The 23,434-nt window shown below is 43.4% G+C and overlaps 1 protein-coding gene across 2 annotated transcripts; it reads right to left on the reverse strand.

The window, feature by feature from the left end:
* Positions 1-15,480: 15,480 nt before the first annotated feature.
* NMD3 (NMD3 ribosome export adaptor) lies at positions 15,481-23,412 on the reverse strand. Of its 2 annotated transcripts, XM_017831406.1 has the most exons (16): positions 23,371-23,412; positions 23,086-23,220; positions 22,405-22,501; positions 21,698-21,778; positions 21,296-21,424; positions 20,665-20,755; positions 20,423-20,501; positions 20,015-20,111; positions 19,650-19,767; positions 18,891-19,036; positions 18,193-18,305; positions 17,462-17,534; positions 17,072-17,178; positions 16,721-16,791; positions 16,176-16,313; positions 15,481-16,129 (listed from the first exon to the last, which is right to left on the reverse strand). In XM_017831406.1, the coding sequence occupies exons 1-15, from the start codon at positions 23,409-23,411 to the stop codon at positions 16,180-16,182; spliced, it is 1,512 nt and encodes a 503-aa protein (XP_017686895.1). In that variant the 5' UTR covers position 23,412; the 3' UTR covers positions 15,481-16,129; positions 16,176-16,179. The 2 variants fall into 2 exon arrangements, with proteins under 2 accessions (XP_017686895.1, XP_017686894.1); XM_017831405.1 differs by having other exon boundaries at positions 15,481-16,313.
* Positions 23,413-23,434: the final 22 nt, after the last annotated feature.

A 23,434-nucleotide genomic window follows, 5' to 3' on the forward strand; every position in this document is an offset into this window, starting at 1 on the left:
TTCCAGGATATCTCCCAATCTCCTTTGTGATTAAATTGGCCCCAGAGCTCAGATTTTGATTTATATGGAGCAGCAAAGCCTCGTTCTTCCAGGACTGCAAATGTCCTCGTTTGAGATCAGCTGAGGAGATGGGATGGAAGCCTTTTATAACTCTGAAAGGAATCACTCTTTTCAGGCTGGTCAATACACTTCTCTTATTAATCATAAAGAGGGATAAGCGTAAAAGGAGGTATTTTTACATCTGCCCTAAAATTCTGAAAATTCTGCAGTGAAAAATGGCTTTTGATAAGAGAAGGAGATAAAGGGAAAAGCAGAAGGAAATGTTAAAAATGAGACTTTCTGACAGTTTTCGACTAAGAAGGGAGCACAGAGGGAGATCAAAGATGAAAATTCCAGAATGGCAGTTCTTACTGATTTGTTCATTAATTTTGTGTTATTAATTTACCAAATAACTGTCATCTTTAACAAAGCATCCACCTTTTGGGTGTGTAGAGACAAATAACATCCCTCTGGGAGGGCTTGATTTCATTGGGAATGAAACTATGGAACGGAAACCTCTTTGCTGATCTGTTTTGCAACAGTGTGAAATAGTTTCCAGAAAACAGCAATAAAACCTAATAAATTTCACACAGGGCAGTATTTTATAGGAAAGCTGACAGGGAAAATATTAATTAATCAAAGAATTACCCAATTAACATTATTGCACCAGTAGTAAAACACATACATGTGCAGCCAGTGTGTAATTACAGCTACACAGACTGGGTTTTAAATTATAAGTATGAATATATTTATTTTCTTTCTTTTTTCCCTCATGGAGTTCTAGAGCAGTCCTAATTATCCTTCAGATTTTATTTTTGGGAATTAGACAGAAAAGAAATTCCCATTTCTTACCCCACAGTCCCAGAGAAACTGGGCCACCTGTAAAAGGAGGATCCAAACAAAGAGAATTCCTGTCGAGGGAAAGGCCTGAACCTCTGTCAAAAGAATAGGAATAAAGAAGCAGCAACACTGATTATCTTGGCAGGGCAGAAAACGCAGAAGATTCGCTTTCCAAGAGAAAAATACATCAAGATTAAGAAAAATCTGCCTCAGATTCACTCACAATTAATCAGTTTAATTACAGGGATAAAATATCAGGTGAATCCTGCCGAGTACAGATGGCCAGAGCTGACTTTAAAAAGCTGAAGGTTCCAAATTTGTGTGTCCTGGAGAACAGTGAATGTAACCTCGTTAAGCAAAAGGTGGATTTTTGTGTATCTTGGCCTTTCAAATTTATAAAGCTTCTTACAGAGAAAGACTGGATATTCGGTCAGAGAAATCAGTGCACACAAATTTTATGTATTTGGGGTCTTTGTAGACAGTTTAAACACTGATAATAGACATGAGGATTTTCTTTTACAGTAATAATTAGTGCTCTAGGCCAAGTCTAACTTGGGTTATCCCTACTCCTCTTTCTGAGTAGGGTGAGGATATTCCCTTCTCTGGTTTCTGGGAGGCAGCAATTAAGCAAACAAATTATTTCCTGTGTCTTCAATTGGCTTCTCTGCCCTTAGAGGGGATTAAATTTCACTAAAAATCATCTCCCACCCTGTGAAAAGCACCCATAAGGCAGCCTGGGCTGATTCCTTAGTGCAAGAGAAACTTCTAGACATGTTTCCTTTATTATACATCATCTATACCCCCTTTTTCCTTTCAGAGGTACAGGGAATATTCTTCTTCCTCGTAGTTCTAAAGCACCAGAGATTGAAACAGGAGTTTAAAAGAGTAGGGATAGAAGAAAATTTAGTTTCAGTATAATTAGGAATGGTTTCACCTTGATGGCATCGGGATAAAAGAAAATTTAGTTGAAATAAAATTAGAAATAGTTTCACTTTGATGACCTTGACAAGGGCTTTTAAAGTCAGTTTTAGATAAAGCAAATACAGGCAGACTGATGTGGCCTTTTGGAGGAAAAATATGTGTTATTTGGGTGATAATTCAGTGCTTTCCTCTTGCCTTATTTTTTCACTTTCTACATTATGTATTCAAATGCAAGAAGAATTTTACCAACTGGGGTTTCACTATAAATAGGGACACTGAGGGGACATTGGGGGGACACTGAGGGGACACTGAGGGGCTGTGAGGGCTCAGAGGGACATGAGGGCCCTTGGTTATAACAAGAGAAAATCACTGAGCTCATCCTTTCATCTTTCATATTTCCTTAAACTCCCCAAATTTTAATTCCTCATCTTTCCCTCCTGAAATCCAACTCCTTGGACTTCACCCCACACTAATTTCTCTTCCCCAGGAATCCTCTGCCCCAGTTCTGGTGGATTCTCACCCCTGCCACGTGTTTGTTGACACACATGGGAGGGAGAACCAAGCACCCACACCTATTATCCTTTTGATGCTCCCTGTGGAATGTTCTTTTGCATATTCCAAAGCCAGAACACGGTTTCCTGCAGTTTCAGCATTAGATGGAGGAAGGTTTTGTGCTGTAATCATTTCGAATTAGTTGTTGCCCTTTTAGTCTTTGCTGCTCCAAGCCCAGGCCTCGAACACTTCCAAACGTCCTGCGTGGTTTTAAACGTCCTGTTGGTCAGTTCTCCCACAGAATTTGACACAACCCTGCTTGTTGTGACTGTCACAATTTGTAAACCGTGTAAAAATGTCTAAAACAAAGAGGAACTGCAGCTGTTTCTTTACTGGGAGCCAGGTGAAATTTCTCCTCGCTTTTTCGGTCAGCTCTTGTATCACGTGTGCTGAAGCCCTGCAAGAAAGGTGGTGTCACCCCTGTTTTAAAGCAAAAATACAGAATGATCCTGCAAATTCCAGAAGAACCTCGGTCTTAGGAGAATTCCTGGTCTAATCAGCCTAATCCCAGCTCTGCAACTCACTCCTGGCTTTGCATCTGGACCGTTCTGGATTTTAAACTCCTTTTAGGCAGCTTTTCCTGGTTAGTTCTATTTGTTTTGCACCTGAAAGAGCAGCAGTTATAAAGTGAGTGATGCCACAGCGTGGGAAAAGAGCTGAGACTGAGAAATATTGCCACCAGCTTCGAGAAACAAGAGGGAGAAAGCAGAGCTTAGATGTGCAGGGACACAGATCTGCCTCCTCTGATCCCTTCTGTTCCTAAATGACCCACCCTCGGTTCCAAAAGGGAGGTGACAGTCTGCCAGGGGATGGAACAAGGCTCGGGGAATTCACTGCTCCTCACAACCGACACAATTAACTGTCCAGCCCTTGTGAAATGCTCGGTTTGTGACACATTTAATGGTGTGGTATCACCTTGAATTTGGAATTGGCTGTGCCTGATCCAGCCGTGCTTTTGCTGTTCCCCAGCTTCCAGAGTTTTCACTGACTTAATTATCTGCCTTGCTGCATAATTAACCAAGCTCCTGAACTGGTCTGACTGGGTGTGGGGTCTGTGACTCCTGCAGCCAACAATGCAATCATCACAATCTGTTATTTGCATTACAAACAGCAGCAAGTGGAGCCCCAGCAGCTGGAGGCACATTCCTTATGGAGTTCCATCCCTTATCTGGCTCCATTTATCGAGTTCCATCCCTTATCTGGCTCCATCTCCCATCCCGGTTGTTCTGTGGTGATTTACAGCCCCACTGCAGGTGTGATACCACCCCAGATAACCTGGCTGCTGGTGCTGGTTGTTCTGGAGCCACATGCCAGCTGTTTTACCTCGAACCTTGTGAAGAATTGGGCAATTTTTGTCCTTTCCAGGAACACTGGTGTGTGTCCTGTAGGTTCTCTGTCCTGCCAGACCTCACCGTGTCCTCACCAGGAGGAGGGACAGGGCAGGAAGAGGTTTTTCACCTGAACTTTCTGCTTCCATTATTTTCCAGCCTTTGGATTTTAGCCAGACAGATAAATGAGTTATCACAGTGTGTAGGCGTGGGGCACAGATGTTTCAGGCACTTTTACCTTGGTCTTCTCAGGAAATGAGGCTTATTTCCTTTCATTCCCTCTATCTCTCCATGCATCCCATACTTTTCAGCCCTGGACCATTTTCATTTAAGCTGGGAAAAGAAATTCTGGTCTCAAAGACTTGAATTTGGTCAAAAGAGATGACCAAGAAGACAAAAGCAGCTTTATTATGTAGTTATACCAACCCAAACCATACCAGACAGCAGAGGAGCCACACAGAAGACAATCAGATTCATATGGGTTTGTATCTTAGGAGACATCAGGAAATCCCATTATAAGGCATGAAATAATGGGGGGGGGGAAAGCTTATGGAGCTAATCTTCTAAATTTTATATAAACCCAAATTTCCTGCTTTTGCATATGGGGAACCTTGGTGAACTGAAAAAGGGAGGTGGGTGATTTCCTTCAGTGCAGCGGTAATTTGAATATTTCTGCTTTGTTTGGTTAATTTTCCCTTGCTGGGGAAATTGCTGTGTCACCTTTATATGGTTGTGTTTGACTTTGCTTGGCAAGGAAACCACGGTGAGAAGCATTAAAAACAGATTTTGACATTTAATTGTGTGGGCAACAGGATCAAGAGACCTGAAAACAAGGGATCAGCCCCTGTGGGACAGAGTGGTACTGGGAGGGGCTCATTCCTGCTCTTCAGAGTAAGATCTTTTGCCAAAAAATGCTTTCAAAATGTGCTTTCTTCATGTACCTGCAGTCATCCATCAAAGGCAGAGTATAGTTTTGTCTGGAGGGGTTTGTCGGTTTATTTTTCTTTTAATTTTAAAGAGAATTTTGGTTTTTTTTTATTTTCCTCTCTGTGTGAAGAAGTATCTTAAACTGCCTTAAAAGGCAGGGATTTCAGGCGGTTTTTGTGTTCTGAGTGAAGCCATGCACACCTCATTATGCATTGTGAAAGGTATTAATGGGTTCTTATCTCCCCTCGGGATTTTGGCTGGGAAAAGCAGCAGGAGCAGCTCAGGAAGCAGGAACAGAGGACGCCTGGGGGGCTCCACACACCCCGGCAGGACTTTGGGAATGGATCCTGCTTTTCCCAACCCCACCTGCTCTATAACCCACCTCTTTCTCAACGGTCTCAGCTCTCAGGTAAAAACTTTTGGGTGCTCTTAGAGCTGAACAAACCCAGGCAAGTCTCACTTGCCCAGTTTCAACTGCGGGAACTTGTTATTGAAAGAACTGGTGGAGAGTTGCTGGAAATAATGAAATGGTTTGATACTTGGGAGCGATAACCTGAGTTTTGCTGGCTTTTATGCAGATGGTTTTGGAGAAGAGTCAGAGGGCAGAGGAGACAGCCCTGCCTTGTGCTGCCCTGGGATTTGGGGCTCTGCCACAACATCTTGCTGAAGGATTCAGAAGAGGCTGATCCACCTCACAGGGAAGGTGAGGAGCAAGAAATAAAGATGCTGGCCCACCAGGGGGGAAATGTCATCTACAACATTTTCCTGCCCTAAAACCCCCAAAAAACTCCTTGTCCCACCCCTGCCCCCCACACTCCACTGAAATACTCAGCTGAGAAAGTCAAGTTGAAAGCAGAAACTCTTAAAATCCTGCAGCAGAGCCCCAGGGCAGTCATATTTCACATTTGATGAGCCCATTCTCATCTGGACCTTCCATGATGTAGGAGTTGGTCCAGCTCAGGAGACACACCCGGGGCAGACCCTCTGCAGGAGAGAGGTTGGATGTGGGGCAGCCATTTATCGTTTCTGAATTTTCTGTGGGAAACTGGACAGTTCTTAAACAGAAAATTTTGTTGAAAAGCCATGGGGGAAAAACAAAATTTTGAGGGAGCGGGTCAGTGTTTGCTCATGGGTGAGCTCAGGCTGTGTTTGGTAGGGAAGGGAGGAAAGGTGAGGCCCAGCTACCTCAGACATTGCTTGTGGCACATCATCCCAAAATGAAGCTGATTCATATTTGGAAATGATTTGGCTGCAGGCAGATAGTTTAGAACATCATCTATTATAGTTTAGAACAGCATTTATTATGCAGATTTCTACCTACTTTACTTGTCCAATTAGATCATTAAAATGCCTCGAGCGTCTGCGGCTTGGTTTTGTTTCTGTAGCACTTTTTTGAGGAAAGCTCAGCACCTTTTCCTCACAAAAATCTCGGCCACGTGTTCTCTCCACCCCGGATGAGGATGATGGAGGTGTGGGAGATACCTGGAGCTGTTTGAAAGTGATACCAATCAAAGGTTGCAAAAGGAGGTGGTGGCTTCAGCAGAGACTTTCCTGTGACATATTAATTGAGATGCATTTTTGTGGCCACTTAACTCTCTGTCACCAGATTTTTGCATAGACATTAAACTGCCCCTTTGCAGGAACTTTGGCAGCCTAAAATCCCATTTAGGCAGCCTAAAATCCCACAGAGGCAGGGGTGTTTTGGGGGATTCAGGATTAGGGGAGGCACTAATTGGGAGCGTTTTTTGCTAAACATCATTTCAACCTCGTGTGTTCCCCCCTGCCCACAGTTCCACGACTCGGGCTCTGCACAAATTATCAAATTACTGGTGCCCCTGTTGCATAATTCCCAGTGCTGTGGCCAGAGGAGCTCTCAGCAGTGGTGGAGGAGGGCGGGGTGTGGAGGATTCTCTGTAATTGAGGATCAAAGCTCCTCGTTTCTGCCTCTCCAGCCACAGAGGAGCAGCTCAGCTCCAAAGGGCAACAAGTGCTGGGAAGCATCTCCCACCTGGACGTGTTTTTGTCACCAGGGACGAGTGAAGAGGTGAGTTCTGCTGCTTAAAATAGCGATTTTTTGGGAGGAAAAGTCTTTCCTCAGAGCATCTTTATGGTGCTCTTGATGATAAGAGGCTCAAGTGTAACCTGGACTTAGTAAAACCTGCCTGCAAAGGGCATGGATAGAGAGAGGATATTGCTACAAGTAGTTATAATTTTTAACTACAGGAGCATTAATTTATCTCACCTGTCAGGAGGAAAAGAGGTGGGGGAAGTTACGGGAGCAAAATGCAAAAAGGTGACACGAAATATCTCTAAAAACTTTGGGAAGTGGCTTTTGTTCCATGGAGTTAGATGTTTTTAATTCCTGAGGAATAAGTTTCTTTCCACAGATCTTGACACCACCAGGAGTTCCTTCCTTTCCAGTCAAACAGTGGGGAATCCCAGTTTTTGGGTTGTCTCCTCTTATTTACCGAATGACAGGAACAACCAATAACTGAAATAGCCCTTTTTTCCCTTTCCCTCTCCAGTTTTGTGTTCTAAATACATAATGTAACACTCAGTAGTTATTAGCATTGATTTGAACACAAAGCTTTAAAAAAAGTGTTTATTATTTATTATTTCACATGTTTATATATTATATATACTATTAAATATTATATATTTATATATCTACATATTTATATATTATATTTATAAATTATATATTTATTAATTGTTATTATAATTTATTGTTCACTCTGGCAACAGATCAATTTAAACTTTGCTGCAGAAAAAGCTGGATAACATGTATATAGCTTCCTTTTATTTTATATATATTTTTAGATATATTATATATATTTTTATATCTATTTTTATAGTTCTGTATGGATGATGTTCTGCGTATTCCCAGTTTACACCTGGGAATTCCAGCAGCAGTGAGGCATAAGACCTAAAATCCAGTGTGCAGGAGTAGAAATGAAAGTTCTATATCCAAATCCATGAGTGGAGAGGGAGAGAGGGATTGAAGTGCTTTTGGAATTAAGCTGCTTCAGCAGAGTCTTGAGCAACCGAGTGCAAGGCAAAATTAGGAAAGAGTTTGGCCTGGGGACTGGTATTGCCACAACTATTGGGCAACTGATTTATGGGAAAAAAGAGATGTTGTGGTGGATGATGGTGATGGAAGGGTTGGATTCCCACCAGCTCTCCTCTGTTTAACAGGGAAGGCTTTTGGAAGCAGCAGGAAGCTGGGGATGGACGTGAAGAGCACCAAGAACTTTGTGTTCTGGCTGTTCTGCCAGTTCGAGCTGATCACCTGCAGTTACCTCATGGAGCCCTGGGAGAAGGTTCTCTTCTACTCCTTCAACCTCTCCATGGTGGGGATGTTGTTCTACACCACCTACGTCTGCCTCGCTGCCCAGCTCAGCCCAGCCCTCCAGTTCCTCTGGCATTTACTTGGAAACCAGCAGGAAAATGCTGTTTCTGCTGTGAAGTAACATCCTCAACCTGCCTTTTGGATCAAAGGGGTGTTTTCTTAACGCTCTGTTTTGTTTAGAAACAAACTGTGTGCAAGCACTGCTTTATCCTGCAGCAGCATCTCCTCCTGTTCTTGATTCCAGGGCTCTCTGACAGCCAATTATTTTGCCCAAACAACTCCAATCAATCCTTTTTTTTTTTGTGTTTTGTTTTTGTTTGTTTGTTTGTTTTTTTGTTGTTTGTTTGTTTTTGTTTGTTTGTTTGTTTACCATTTGCTTCTTAAAAGAGCTTTCAATTTTCAAGACTGGCTGGAGTTCCAGGGCTGGGTTTTGTACAGAAACAACCCCTGTTGTGTATTTTGTTATTCCAGGCAGAGCTGCTCGGATGTGGAGAGTTCTCATCTTGACAAATTCCGTGCAATAAATTTGCTCCTGTTTGCCAGAGATGTGGACACACCACTGGCCGGGGGACACATTGATTTATAGAATGATTTCAGTATTTATTTAGTCACCTGGATTATCTAATACAATGAATTACTCGACTGGCCCATCATCGTTCTGCAAATCCCGCAGTTGAGTTGTTAAAAGTTAAAAAAAATTTTCTACAAAAATTTATAATAAAATTCTCGTATTCCTGGACTTTCTAAAGCCAGAGCATTTTTGTTTTGCTTTTAGAAGACTGATAAACTGTGTATGTCATGCACAGAACACAGAACTACAGATTCACTGGTGGGAGGGGTTTCAGTTGAAAATAAAACCCTACTTAAAATACAAGTCTCCTTTTATCTTAAAAGGAAAAGTCTCTTATTCCCCTCTTTCACCTCCTCTTTTACTCTCCTGTAGTGTTTGAAACATGAACTCCTGAGCCCTCAGACTGTCACTGCTGTGCTGGGTTTGGCTGTAACAGGTTTTGTTCCAAATTCCGTATTTTTTAAGCCGTAGAAACACAAGATTCCTGTGCTGTGGCTTCCTCCAGTGGACGTGGGTGGGAGCCTGGGATGAACTTGGCATCTGGAATCAGGGTTTGGAATCACCCCAGGAGAAGAAGAGAGCAGAGAAAGGCACACAGGGAAACACAGATCCAACTTCTCCCACCGACTCTGAGTTTTGTCACTTCTTTGGAGCACAGGGATGCTCCTGGAATGTCCTTCAGGAGACTGGGATGTTGTCAGTGGGTGGCAGTCAAATGACTTCTGGAGTGAGATTCAGTCATAGGCGGTGACAAAACCAAGTGAAGACACTAATTATGTTATTTGTCATCTCAATGTGAGATTCAGTTGCTTTCCCAGTTTGTAATTAGGGGAAAATAAGACAGGATATGAAAATAATTTATTTGGGAGAATGAGGGCAGCTGTGCTTCAATTCACAACTCTTTTGACAGTACCCAAATAATCTCTGTGATTGTAAAAAAAAAAAAAATCTGTTTAAATACTTTCAGATTCAAGTCCAACTGTATGTTTTATTAAACTAATATAATGATAAAGAAGTAACTAGCTTGGATTAGCTCCTAGCAGCTTTCATGCTCAGTATGTACATTATATTTACTGCTGTTTATTAATGTACATTGTATTTACTGATATTCATTCATATAAATTGTATTTACTGATGTTTAGGAAGACAATAGGGAACACAGAGTATTTTAGTTATGTCAATTATTAGCCTATTTTTGGAGACAAGGATTTTATTTCCAAACTGTCAGTTTATAGCAGATAAAGAAGGACAGTGTTTTGCATTAAATGTGCTGGAGGGACGTGCCCTGTGTGCCTGGCAAGGAGCTCAGTGCACAGATCACCAGAGCTGTGTTTACAGTCAATTATAGTGAAGACTGCACACGTACATCCAGAGGATTTATCAACATGAAGGAATCTGACACCGGGCTGGAGGAGCAGGAACTCTCATCCTGGGTGTGCTTTTGTTTATTGTTGCCCTTTCCAGGTCTCCCCAGTGCAAATTCCTGGCGTTGCCTCGAGTGCCTGGTGCCTCTTTTGCAATGGCCTGGGTTCCATGTGGCCATCCCTGGGCTCCTGACAGTCTGCTCCTGTCATTCCAGGATCATTCCAGGGTCATTCCAGCTCTCTGTGCTGTTCCACAGCCCCAAAGGTCCCAGCTGGGCAGGGTGAGTGGGATATGCAGCCAGGAAAGCACCAAAACCCAGCAAAGGAAACCAGGGGCTGAGTGGCAGCTGAACCTCCTCAACTTCTTGATGAATTTTACTCATCACACTCTTGTCCTGACAGTCACTGATGTACACAATTTCCAGGATTAAATACAGGGTTTAGATGTCCCATTCCAGTTCCTCCTGGCTGTTTTGCTGTTTCGGTTTCCAAATGCTGACCTGCCCGGGCAGGTTCCTGCTGGAAGCAGTGCCTGAGGTGCAGATTTGGGAGAAGGGTTTGGATTTGTAATGTCAGGCCTGTGCCTGCTCATCTCCTGGCAGTTTGATCAGGGTCAAGCACCCAGGGAACGGCTGGAGCTGTGTCAGGACAGGGTCAGGTTGGATCTCAGGAAAAGGTTCTTCCCCCAGAGGGTGGTTGGGCACTGCCCAGGCTCCCCAGGGCAGTGGGCACAGCCCCAAGGCTGCCAGAGCTCCAGAAGGGTTTGGATGATCCTCTGGGGCACAGGGGGGGATTATTGGGGTGTCTCTGCAGGGCCAGGAGTTGGACTGGATGATCCCTGTGGGTCCCTTGGGTCAGGAGATTCCATGACTGGTGTAATTTGGTGTCTATCAAACGAGCCACACACTCAGTACATTTATCCCAGCTGAGAACAGACACCCTCTGCATGGAGCAGAGCCACTGGAACAAGCTGCTTTGGGATTTTCCAAGGTTTTTTTCAATCAGTGCAGTTTGTACCAGCTCCTCAGGCTGCACTGAGTGGCCACGACAGACATTCTTCTTCACCCCTGATGCCAAATGTTATACAAACCCCAATTAATGAATGAGTGGCTGAGGCAGAAACTATTCCAAGAGGAACAGGAAATGGGACATTCCCTGCAGTGCCTGCCTGGACACCCTTCTCTGGGGACACCTGCACCAAGGGCAGCTCCCTGGGAGTTCCTGCCAGCACCTGGAGCTTTGCCATCCCTCTCTGCCCGAGTTTTTTGCTCAGCCAAGAAAAGTTTTTGGGACAAACTTTCTCTCACAGTCCACGTGAGTAGGAGGTTGTTTGTCAGCCACTGGGGTGGCTGGTTGGTCTCCTCAACGCTGTCAGAAGATCTGATCAGATCCATGAGGAGCTGCCTGTGCCCCACAGAGCTCCTGATTCCACACGTGTTTTCCCTGTGGGCTGAGCTGGGGGGGTGTGAGGGGAGCAGGGATGGTTGTTCAGCTGCTGTTGGGGTTTTGTTATCAGTCACATGAAGGAGTTGCTCTCTCCTGGGCCTGCTGGCCTCAGAGTGTGTGCAGTTTGGGCTGCTTAGGGACTTTCTGTCCATAAAGGATTAATTTTACTGTTGGCCAAAGTTCTTTTCTGCCCTAGAACCAGCTTGGTTCTCTCATTTCCACTCCCCACCTTTATGACCAGCTCTCACCTCCCACCCCTGTGTCTATAAGGTGAAATTTATGTCCTTTGGACTAAAAAGGCAAGTGGGGGTGATGTTCAGCACCACCCAGATCCCTGCCTGTCAGAGGGAATCTCCTGTTTCAATTGTACAACTCAAGCAACGCTGGTTCAGCAAGAGTTGAGACTAAAGAACAAAATAATAAACAGCTGCTAAAATCCAACTGCTCGTGCTGTTCACTGGGAAACTCTTTGATCTTTCCAGCTACAATCCATCCTGCTGGATCCACAGCATCCTCATTAAGAAGGATTATTATTGCAGGACTTTTACAGCTTATCTCATTAAACTTTAATCTGTGTTTTGTTGATCCAAAGAGTTAACGCTTCCTAAAACAATAAGGATGACAATTCTGTTCACATTTTACCCCCTCTGCTTCTGATAACTCCTAGCAGTTTTTAGAAGCCTGAGATAAGTTCATACTCCTCATTACTTGTATTGTTTTGCACTACAACACATGCATTTTGTCTATGCCACTGTTTACATCCGAGCTCTTATCTTGGCTGTTCATTATCTGACTGGAAAATCCTGCTTCTCAGTGAACCTGTCAGCACTTTATGGCCTCTGCATCCCACAGAACACCCTCCTGTTCATCCTGCATAGATTTTGGTTAGAGCAGGGTTGAGAGTTTGCAGCAGATCTGTTTGCTTTTGCCAAGCTGACCTTATATTACTCCGTCCTGCCTGGCTGAAACTTTCTGCTTCACTTTTCCTGCTCAGCTGAAAGTGCTTCATGTGACAGCTGAGTTACAGCTGTCCTGTCATAAAATATCACAGTGTAAATGTTATTTAGAATGGGATTAACTTGGCTGTTTTTCTAGGTATATTTTATAGGGATAGAGGGGAGAACTGGACAGTGTGAATGCTCCCCAGGAGCTCTTTCTGCTGCCAGAGCTCATCTCTCAGGGAGCGTCAGGGGAGGAGTCTGTGGGTGCTGGAGCATCAATTATTGTGTGATTTCTGCCCCTGCTCCAATTGATTTGTAATCACCCCATAAAAAACCCCACAGGATGTTCAGTAGGTGAGTTGTGATCCCCCTCAGAGAGCAGCTGGGGGTCCAGGCACCCAGCACCCAGCTAAAAACAGGGGGGTGGGGGCTCTGGATCCGAAGCTCTAAGGCAGTGCAGGAAATTTATTCTAAATTATTTTTTTAAAAAATATAAATCTATATTAAAAGAACTGGTTTTTGAGGTTAAACAATCTTGTGTGTCCCTTGCATCCTGTGAGAGTGCAGGGAATTCCCTGGAGAAAAGGAGGCTGGGGGGGATCTTCTCAGTCCCTACAACTCCCTGCCAGGAGGGTGGAGCCAGGTTGGGATTCCAGCCTCCTAAAGGACCCAGCTGTGGATTATTTTCACCAAGATCATTCACCTTTTAAGGAAAAGCCTAAACCAAACCCAGGACTTCAAACAACTCTGAGGGTTTCCTCTCCTGCTGCATTCCTACTGTCAGGCTCTCATAAATCAGCATAACTTCACCTCAGCAGAGCTCTGGGGTAAAAACTGCAGCCTCTCTTATCTCAGATCTGCCCTACAAACAGGCAGGAATTAAGGAAGAGCCAAATTAATAACACAGGTGTTAATTATAATCCTTGCAGTCTCCTTGACTAAGTGGTGCACAAACAACCTGCCAAATAATTCACAGCTGAAAGAGTTCCCTTCTGTCTTGTCACTGACTTTAAAATAGTCTTTTGAGTCTTTTCAGCCCTTGGCACAGCTGAAACGTTCTCCTGGTGGACATGAAAAGGTCCATTAGTTGTGGATTTGTGTCCTGCAAAGTGGTTTCATTTTAGAAATCCGAATATTCAAATCCAAGGAGTTCTCTTTCTTTACCATCACACTTTTGGGTTTGTCAGGGAACGAAACCCTGATAAGTTTGAAGCTTCATTTCCTGTTTCTGACATGTCTTAAACAGGTTTCCATCCTAAATACAGAAAAAAAGTGGTAAATTCTGACAGCAAATCCCCCCTGAAGCCACCCCATGAGTCTCCCTCCTACATTGAACTGCTCTGGGAGGTGGAACTAAAATAAAGGACCCTGGCAAGGTGTGAGCTGGGATGGATCTGCCACAAGAAGGAGCAGTTTACTGGAATTAAGTCCTTTAACATCAGGTCAAAGCAGCTTTTGTCTTATTTTTCCTTAGGTTGGTGGGGTTTTTTAAGCTTAAATTATTAGGAACTACGTGGGCATAAAGAGTTTTCCCGGGGTTTTTAGCCACCTTTTCCTCAGACAGCTGCAGCCTGGCTGGGGCCGTGCATGTGAGGGAACAGTGACACCAGGTGGATTATCCTGCTCATCACAGGCACATTCCGGTTTTTCTGTGGAAACTTTTACAGGAGAATGGGCCAGTGCCTGCCATGGTGGGATTGTATCCACCTGGAAACAGTATGGAAGAAGGAGCCAGGCTTTTCTCAGTGGTACCCACTGAAACAATGCCAAACCCCAACCAAGCAAAAGGAAGAAATCCATATATTGGGCTAAATTCTTGAAGGAAAAATTTATGATGCCATATTCCCCCGTAATTCCCTGTAGTTAAGCTACTTCCAAGAGTAAAAGAGATCAAAATAGCACTGATTCTGTTAGAACTCCCCACCAGATCAGCATCTCAACAACAACAAACTGCAACCTCCCAAAACCCACACAGGAGTTGTCCTTTGAGTCATTTGGCACAAATTTCACAGTATTTTCCTGCCAATATTTCACCTGAATAATTTCCACCTCAATCTAATTTGGGAACCTCTGCAGTTACATAAGGGAATTTACTAACAGGGTTTTAAAGCATTTAAAGGTGAAATCATCACCCTTAAGCTTTTCATCATCAACATAAGACTGTTTCTCTAGGGAAAAAAAAATTCAAATAGTGTTTGCAAACCCCAGTCACCCCTTTCTGAGTATTTGTTTCCCTCAGTCACCCAGGTTTTGTGCTGTAGGGTTTGGCTTTTGCAGCACAACGTCGTCCTTCACCATTTTCTGTGAGCAAAAAGTTTATAACTGAAGTCCTGCAACAGCTTCTGGCATGACTCTTCCAATTCCAAATTATCCAACATCAGTGCATCATTAAGCACTTCTGGCTTAAAATACTGAATAACTTCTGTCCTATAAAAGGAGAGGAGGAGCTTTAAACTGGGGCTCAACCCACAGACTAAAGATTTTCAGGACCAGCTGCAGAACAAGTGGCAACTTTTTTCTATGTGAATTAAGTACTTTTTGTGAAATCATTGATCTGGTGTCAGGGAGAAGTTCTTGGCAAACATTTGATTTGCTGTACACCCCCCTAAGCCTCCTAGAGCTCCCCCAGGGACACTGCAGAACCTAAAATCAGGACTAACTTTGGTTTCCACTCACTGGAGAGCTGTTACCACGTGTTCCCAGGCAGCAAACAAATCCTCCCAAAGCCAAGCAATCCATGGATTCAGGACTTTCCAGACAAAACTCCTGCTGGAAGATGCTTGAAACCAAATACAGGCTGGGAACAAAGCAGGGAAAGGGGGAAAGAAGAGGGACATCTCCAATGACAGCACAGCACCACAGCCAAAACTCCTGAGGGAAAACTTTGGAGAGGAAGGAAAAGTTTAAATCCAGCTTTTCTGATTCCCTCTTCACCTGCCAGCAACAGGAAATTATTATTCAGGGTGACACAAATTGTACTGGACACTTTATTGTATTTACAGAGTTAAATCAAATGTATGTTCACAGAAATTCTTCGTAAAACTTCTGTTGAAGCACCTCTGTGCAGCAAAATGAAATAAAACCAGATGATTTCAAGCCTGTGACATCCTCCCCCCACACTTCTGTCCCCTCTGGGCTTGCAGAGGGAAATTTGTTTTTAAAGCAAACTAAAAAAAAAAAAGATGGACCAAAAATACCTGTAGAGGTTTTTAAGAGTTCATAGCTGATTTATTTATTAATTATACACTGTGCATATTGCTTTTAATCCACTGATACAGGCATGGCTATAGTACAATATTCATAACACTCCACAGAATTTTCTGATCGAGGGCTTTGCAGGGGAGTTTTTTGTGGATATTTGGAGTTCCCTTCCCAAGGGAACAGGAACTACAGGCCTGAGCTTCCCCAAAATATTAATACATGGAATAATCTACCAATATCATAAAAGGTTTCAAACCACTGTGCCAAAGAGACAGGGAAAATTTTCCCCACATAAGAAATTCAAGCAGTAAGAAGAGGTAGGCACTCTACCTAAAAATCCACCAAACTGGAATAAAATCTCTCCCTCTGGACATCCTTCCTTCTCAGTTGTCTCCAGAATTCCAGTGGATAATCCCCAAGTCAGTCAGCTGCCCTTTACACTGCAGAACTTGCAAGGAAAGAGCTCTCAGGGATGGGAGGAACTTCTGGAATTACATTGCAACGCTTGCAGCAGAAACTGAACTCGGATTGCTGATTCTGTGGAATATCATCTATAAAAAGTTAATTCAGGACCATTATTTCAGGGTACAGAGGGGATTCTGCTCCTTTTCACGATCTTGAGATCAGTTTGAAATGTTTAGTGATGGTTTGGGTAGTTTTTGCTCGCCCAGGGAATATTTAGTGCATTGAGAGGGCCCTGTTATTCCGTCAGCATTTCTGCTCCCTCCCCACCAGTGGCATCCTGAGAAATATGGAGATCCTCCAGCATTTCAGCCAGGCTGATCCTGGGGGGCCCATCCTCATCTGTGTCACTCTCCACTGGAATATCTGCATCTAAAAGCACACAGAAAAACCCCAAAAACAACAGTTAAGCAAAGAAAACAAACCCCAAACCAACCCCAGAGAAGGAAGGAGAAAAAAACCAAACCAACAACCCCAAACCAACCAACAAATCACAAAACCAACAACCTCCTAAAAACCAACAATCCCATGGCAATTCCCCTTGTGGAAAAACATGAATTATGTATCAAATCCTTCACCCAGCAGTGGGAGAAAATATGTTTTTCCCTCTCAGAGGCAAGGAAACAAAAACCATCAGCAGTGCAGGGCAAATACACCTGTGAAATATATTTCTCTATTCAGGAGTAGTTCAGAGAATGCAAATACACAAGTTCAGGAAAAGTATTTCCCCTCAAAGAGCCAGGATTTGCAGTTGAATTAAGCAGATGAAAAAGCCTTACTTCTGTAAATGTTGACATTCTTCCTTATGGCTTCATCCTCTTCCAGATCTTCCAGGAAGTCCTGGTATTGCCTGTGAAAGATGTGGAATGTCTTTACTCACTTATCCTCTGGATTCATGCAAATTTATAAAACAAACCCAAAGAAACAAAGCCCCACCAGACCCGATTTTTGAGAGCATTCCCACATTTCCAACTCACTCTTTCTGCCTGTTTTTTACCACCTATTAATTTCCAACTAATTTTAATTAGTTTAACTCTAATTGCCTTGTTCTTTCTACTCAGTTGGAGGTTATTTGGAGTCTGCTGTTGCTGTATCACCTATCACTGGACAAACCCAGGCAGATACTGAACCTTTCATCATCTGTATCCGGGGCTTCCCTGTCCCTCTCCAGCTCCTTCAGCTTCCAGTTCCGGCGCCGCTGCCGTTTGCTGCGGTCGTAGCTCTTCTTGATCAGCACCTGCAGGGAAAACCAGCCCCTCTTTACACACTCACCCTGCAGTGCTGCTGGAAAACACTCCCAAAATCCAAACCAGCTCCCAGGTCTGCACTTGGGCAACTCAAATCAGGAGAATGGGCGCTCAAAGATTCAAGAAACTAATTCTTAAATCCGACGCTGTTCAAATTTCGCTGTTAACATCCCCTCTTCCTTTAGGCACTGGGGAGTATTCCCTGGAAAATTGTATTCCCCACTAGCCCTGGGAAGAGCAGAGAACTCTGTGCAGAGACAGGAATTTTCTTACCACATCAGGAATATTGTGTGGGTTCATTTTGTTGGCAAACTCGTCATTTAAGTTGCAGTTGGCCAAGTCGAACCTAAAACAAAAATGGCTGGTTTAATGTATTTTACATAAATCCACAAAACTGAACTCAGTGGATCATGTTTGCATTAAAGGGCAGCACAGTGTAAGTTACAGCTCCTAAGAAAGAGAAACGTTTCCAGATGAAGTCCAAACAAATAAAAATCCACATCAATATTGCAGCTGTCACAACCAGGAACAGCTGCTGTTCCCAAATTCTGTCCAGTGGCACATCCCAAACTCCTGACCCCAAACTGCAACATCCACGGAGGTTCTGTTGGGCTCAAGACAGCTCCAGAAACATTCATGTTTAAACCTGTTTGAGAATCACCTAATTTGCCTAATCCTACAAAAATTTCACTTGTTTCATCATCGTGGTGATTTGTCGCTACCACACAAATAAAACTTTGGTGGTGTTTTATAAATCCTTCCCACTTATTTATGTCCAACTTGTTATTCCAACCTGCACTCTAAAGGCAATACTTCAGCTCCCTCATTGCTAACACAAGATGATTTTTTCTAGACTCAAGATTTCCTGGATTAGGACCAGCTCTTCATGACTCCATCCCTTTCGCTGATTCCATTTAGAAATCAGACCAGTTCAACTTTCCAGCGAATCTGAAGAATTCAGTCATTAAATAATCATTTAATAAAGGCCAAGAAAGAGTACAGACCCCAAGACAAGGTCCCCAGGGTTCAGGATGTGCCCCAGGTGTGTGCAGCAGAAGTACTGATGATCCGTGTCCAGCTCCGAGGTTTTCCGGACCCAGGCCTCGGCCAGAGTGTGCTTGGGGAAGGAAAAATCAAATTATTGGAATCAATCACTGCTTGATGAAAACATCTGCACTGCTGCAGCACTACTTTAAAGTACATTTGGAATGAAACTTGTGTTTCTACACCAAACATCCCACGTATCCATTGCTACTCCTCATTTCTCATCCTTACAAAAGCAAGGAAATGGACATTCCAACCCCTTCCAACAGGAATTCCTGAAAGGCTGTTTCTATAATGTGTTTTCAAGGCTTATTTTTAACTACATAACTCTCAACCACATCCAGCTTTTGACTGGGTGTATCCCTTTTGAGAAGGGATACATTAATTCTGATCAAAAGGAAATGCTTATATACTTCCACAAAGCCAATTCAATAATTAAAGAGTTGCAAAGCTTGTAGAAAATCATTTCCATAATGATAACAAAAAGCAGAGTTTAAGCTCTCCAACAGAGAAGAATTTCTGAAAATGACCCCAAGAAGAGCTTTTGCCAGTGGCAAAAAGAACAGCACTGTGCAAGGCAGAACAACTCAGAACATCAATTCAGCTGAGGGAAGGGGAACAGGAGTCCTAAAACATGAATCAAACAGAGAATTCTGACCTTGTTCGACCTTGCACCTGCCCCAGCACCTTTTTTCTTCTCGTGGACCCTGTTGATGTCCATGATGATAAACTCCTCCAGCTGCTTGGGGTGGAACAAGCTGTTGAAAGGGTGGCGCCAGTAGGTATTCCCATCGACTTCAGCAACTGGAAAAGAACCCACCAACGAGGGAGAGAATTTCTTGGGAAAAAGGAACCGTTAAGCAAAATTAAGGCAGCTGCCAAACACATTTTGTTCATTCATGAAATATTTAGGGTATGACCCACAGTGCCACCTTGTGCTACAAGGGCAGCAGATCTGTGCCAGCCAAATCACACCTCCTGTGCCTGAAGCACAGGCCCTTTATCCACAGATCTTTTGTTCACAGGAATTACTCTCCTGGATCCATCCTTATCAAAGGGATTCTGCTGGTCAAGCTCCCATTGATCAAAGCACAGAACTTTTAATACTAAAGTGGCTACAAACTTAATCCAGAGAAAAACTAGATGCCACCTAAGTGAAATGCAAGTGCTTACAGAGACAGAGAACATCCATGAATTTAACACTAAACCTGTACATTTTGCCTGGGATCTTATGGGATAAAAAAAAAATATCAAGCTTGGAGAGCAATGTCTTAGTTGACTATTAAATTTCTACTGTACGGACAAATTTACAACATTAAAGTCCAAAAATACACGAGATTTTGTGGAAATAAACAAAAAGTAACCATGCCAGAAAAATCAGCTGTTGCCAGAGTGCAGAGAAGAACCCAACACTCACTCTGCAGAGTTCTGGGGTCGATGAGGTGGATGGCACTTGTCACTCGAATGCACACACAGATCTGGCTCATGTTCCCCAGGCTCTGTGCCAGTTTTGGTGACAGACACACAACATTGTCCTGGAAACAAAGAGAACATAATTTACACCCCTACTGCCTTCACTTTTAACCAAGTCTTGAGAAAATTCTCAAATACAAATTTTAAACTTTGTGTTTTCAGTTTTCTAGCCAGTATCACCCAGTAACTTCTGCATTTCCCATGCAGATCCCTCCCCATTCCCCGAAAACCACAATCAGGCCTCCATCACCAAATCCAAACTGTTCCCACTTCACACAACACCCTAAAGATGAGGCAGAGAGAAGGTACCTTGCATATTGGAACGATTTCCACAGAGAAAGTGCTTTTGTAGTTGTAGACATTACTGTGAATGTCATGTGAGATCAAACGTTGGGATGATTTTGATCTATAAAACATAAAAACAGAGCCTTCAGGCAGCCAGAAGGATATTACCTGAATTACAGGAGATAATCAGCACAAAAAACAGCAACAAAAATACATGTTCAACCAATACAAATATTAAGGAAATAGAAGAGTGCATGAGGTGAGTTTTACAAGGGTTAAGTGGGAAACACGGGACCTCTGCAGAAGAAATTTTGTCTCAACTAAAATACAGGTTCCTTACACTTTCACTTACAAAATTGTTTAAAAATGAAGGATAAAAGACACTTCCCAAAAGCTTTTGAGTACTCAAGGAAATAAATTTAAATGCTTTACCTAGATGGAACTGTACACTGAAGAAAGTCCACCATCTTCTGGGCCTGTTGCTTTGAAGAGTAATAAAAATCCAGGCCATCTGAAAAGCGAAGAAAATATGATGAACAAACCTATTTCAAGGACAATCCACAGGCTAGGTGATCTGCTGCTTCTCTGGACAGAGCTGCCAGCACACCCACATAAAACCACCCATCCTAAAACCACTTTACTCCACCTCAAGGCCACCCAACCACCTCACTCACCGTGGATTTCCTTGATGCGAAGTGTATTTTGATGGAGCTTGTGCTTTAAAATCAGCTGCTCCAAGTAGTAGAAAGTCTTCTTGTGCAGAGTCTAAAACCAAGCAAAGGTAAAACTATTCAGCTTTATTTCAGAACCATCTAGTGCAAATGCAGTATCTCTGGAGAATAAACATTTATATGGAGAGATCATCTGGAGAAGGGACATCCAAAGCCAAAACCAAGTAACCAAAAAGATTTTAGAGTGCTCTACTTATACCAAATTACTTAAAGCTTCCATTTCTCATTTTTGTGTAACTGGTGGCTAGAAAAACAATTTCCTTTAAAGATTTAAATCTTTATGAACGATTTGTCCCACTGTTTCTAAACTATCTTAAAATACAGAAGGATATTTAGCAATCTGCAAAAGATCCTCCTGCCAGTGTCATTTAAAAAAGAATATGTTAATAATACTGGGCAGCAGAAAGTTTTTCTCGACTAAGATCAGTAAGAAAAAAACCAACAACCCTGAAGACAAGATGTATCCCTGTGGCTGTCTGTGAGTCCACCTTTTTCTGAGAAATCCAGAAAAATCTCCCAATTCTTTGCCTGATTGTTCTGTCACAATCAAATGGAAATTCAGTTTGCCCCCCACCTTTTGTCTGACTTGCACTACAGCTTTCCAGAAATCCTTGGCCTCAATCCTGTGACAGTCTTCACACATCTGAGACTGGACAACGTATTCCACCACAAACACCTGCTGCAGAACTGCTCCATTTATCACCTGAAAGACAAAAGTGTTCAAGGTTTCCTCATTAGTCCTGTCAAGACTGTCAATACAATAAAATATGTGACAGACATATATTTGGGGCACAAATAACAGCAGTATTTTCCTAACTTTACTGGAACAGACAATAACCTTCCTCCAACTGCGACGAGTGGCATTTTAATGACAAAATTTAGACAGGATGAAATCTCAGAACAATAACAAAATCCTGTTTTTTTGCCATAAAAAAGCTTTTCAAAAATCACAAGGAGAATCCTGTGCTCCAGTTACCTCCTTCTGAACAGTCAGCTTCAGCTTCAGCCTCTTGGAATGTGGTTCTGTCCAAATGAAACCTGCATCAATCAGCCGGACCTGCCCGTGGGAAAGGACAAGAGCTCAGCACAACCAGCTCCAACTACTTTAATTAAAAATATACACATTAATATCCTAAATCTAATTAATAATGCTTGGGTAGAACACGGAGGTTGATCTACCTAAAATAAAGGTGATAAAACCACAGTCTGTCACACCAGAGTAACAGAATATACTATTCAACATCTCTGGATGCCAGGAAATTATGAATTTTGACAGTAAAATGGTTAATAATATTGTCTATATTTAAGTACTAACCCAGCAGCAACAAGCTCAATAAGGCAATGATCCAACACAAACCTTCAGGAGTGTGGTAAAAATCAATTCTTTGCCTAAAACACTATTTCAGATATTTTCCTCTAATAATACTCTCACCCTAAGAGATGCTTTATTCAACTTGAACCTGTGACTTTTGATTTAATCTACATATAGACCTCTGCAACCCTCTTTCATATTGTCACAAACCAGTGAGAACAAGTGTTGTATAAACAATTTTAAAAATGTTTATAAACTCTACACGAGTCCAAACAGCTCCTCTAGAAGGATGGAATCCTGCACAGGTTTGCTGGACTTTATTTTATGCAATACCAACACTCTGAGAAATACCCACGGGATCAGCTGCTCACCTTGCTCAGGGAAGCTTTGATTTTTTTCAGGCACAAAGCAAGAAGCTCTCTTGATTCCAAGGAGCACTGGATCCAGGTTCCTGGAGGCTGCAGATACCTGTAGAAAACAGTTCTAAGATCATCGAGTCCAACCATTTCCCAGCACTGCCAAGGCCACCACTGACTCCCATCCCCAAGTGCCAAATCCATGTGGCTTTTAAATCCCTCCAGGGATGGGGATCCACCCCTGCCATGGGCAGCTGTGCCAGGGCTGGACAGCCCTTTCCACGAAGATGTTTTCCCTAAACCTCCCCTGGTGCAATTTGAGGCTGTTTCCCCTCATTCTGTCCCTTGTTCCCTAGGAGCAGAGCCCGACCCCCACCCGGCTCCACCCTCCCATCAGGGAATTTTCAGGAATGAGAAGATCCTCCCTGAGCCTTCTCACCAGAGTTGTGCTCTTTTGCTCTCTACACCCTGAGACTGACGCATTCCAAGCGCATTTTACTGCCATCCCCACCGATTTTCCCATTTTATTTCAAGTGGCACAAACTCACCACTTAAATCATCCAGACCCTACACACCAGCACCCTCACATACACAAATACACACAAGGAGGTGCTGGCACATCCCATGAGACCCGAAGCCTCGGAGGGAAGGTCGGGGGAAGGCTGGAGGAAGGGAGAGGATGATTAGATACCTCACCTTTCACACTGTTTGCAGAAGTGGACGGTGCCCTGCTTGGGGATGCCCTCGGTGATGTCCACCTGTGCCCGCAGGCAGCCCACGCACATGTTGGCCGGGTTGGGCGGGATGGGCACCCCGCACTGGCAGCACAGGCTGGAACACAGGGAGGGGGGGAAGGACAGTCAGTCACCAACATATAACCGGGGTGCCCCCCCAGCCCCTCATCCCCTCACGTGTGTCCCTGTGAGGGCTGTGCCGGCCCCAGGTACTCCATGGCCCCCATATCCCCCCATATCCCCTCACATGTGTCCCTGTGAGGGCTGTGCCGGCCCCAGGTACTCCATGGCCCCCATATCCCCCCATATCC

Source organism: Lepidothrix coronata, unplaced genomic scaffold (assembly GCF_001604755.1).
Source record: "Lepidothrix coronata isolate B3197 unplaced genomic scaffold, Lepidothrix_coronata-1.0 Scaffold190, whole genome shotgun sequence".
NCBI lineage: Eukaryota > Metazoa > Chordata > Aves > Passeriformes > Pipridae > Lepidothrix > Lepidothrix coronata.

Excerpts from the sequence above, each read along its gene's own strand:
- NMD3 (XM_017831406.1), bottom strand. The coding sequence starts at position 23,411 with ATGGAGTACCTGGGGCCGGCACAGCCCTCACAGGGACACAT. Across the intron at positions 20,756-21,295 it reads TAGTGCAAGTCAGACAAAAG|ACTCTGCACAAGAAGACTTT; the intron begins GTGGGGGGCAAA and ends GCTTGGTTTTAG. Across the intron at positions 16,792-17,071 it reads CCGGATACAGATGATGAAAG|GCAATACCAGGACTTCCTGG; the intron begins GTTCAGTATCTG and ends CATCTTTCACAG.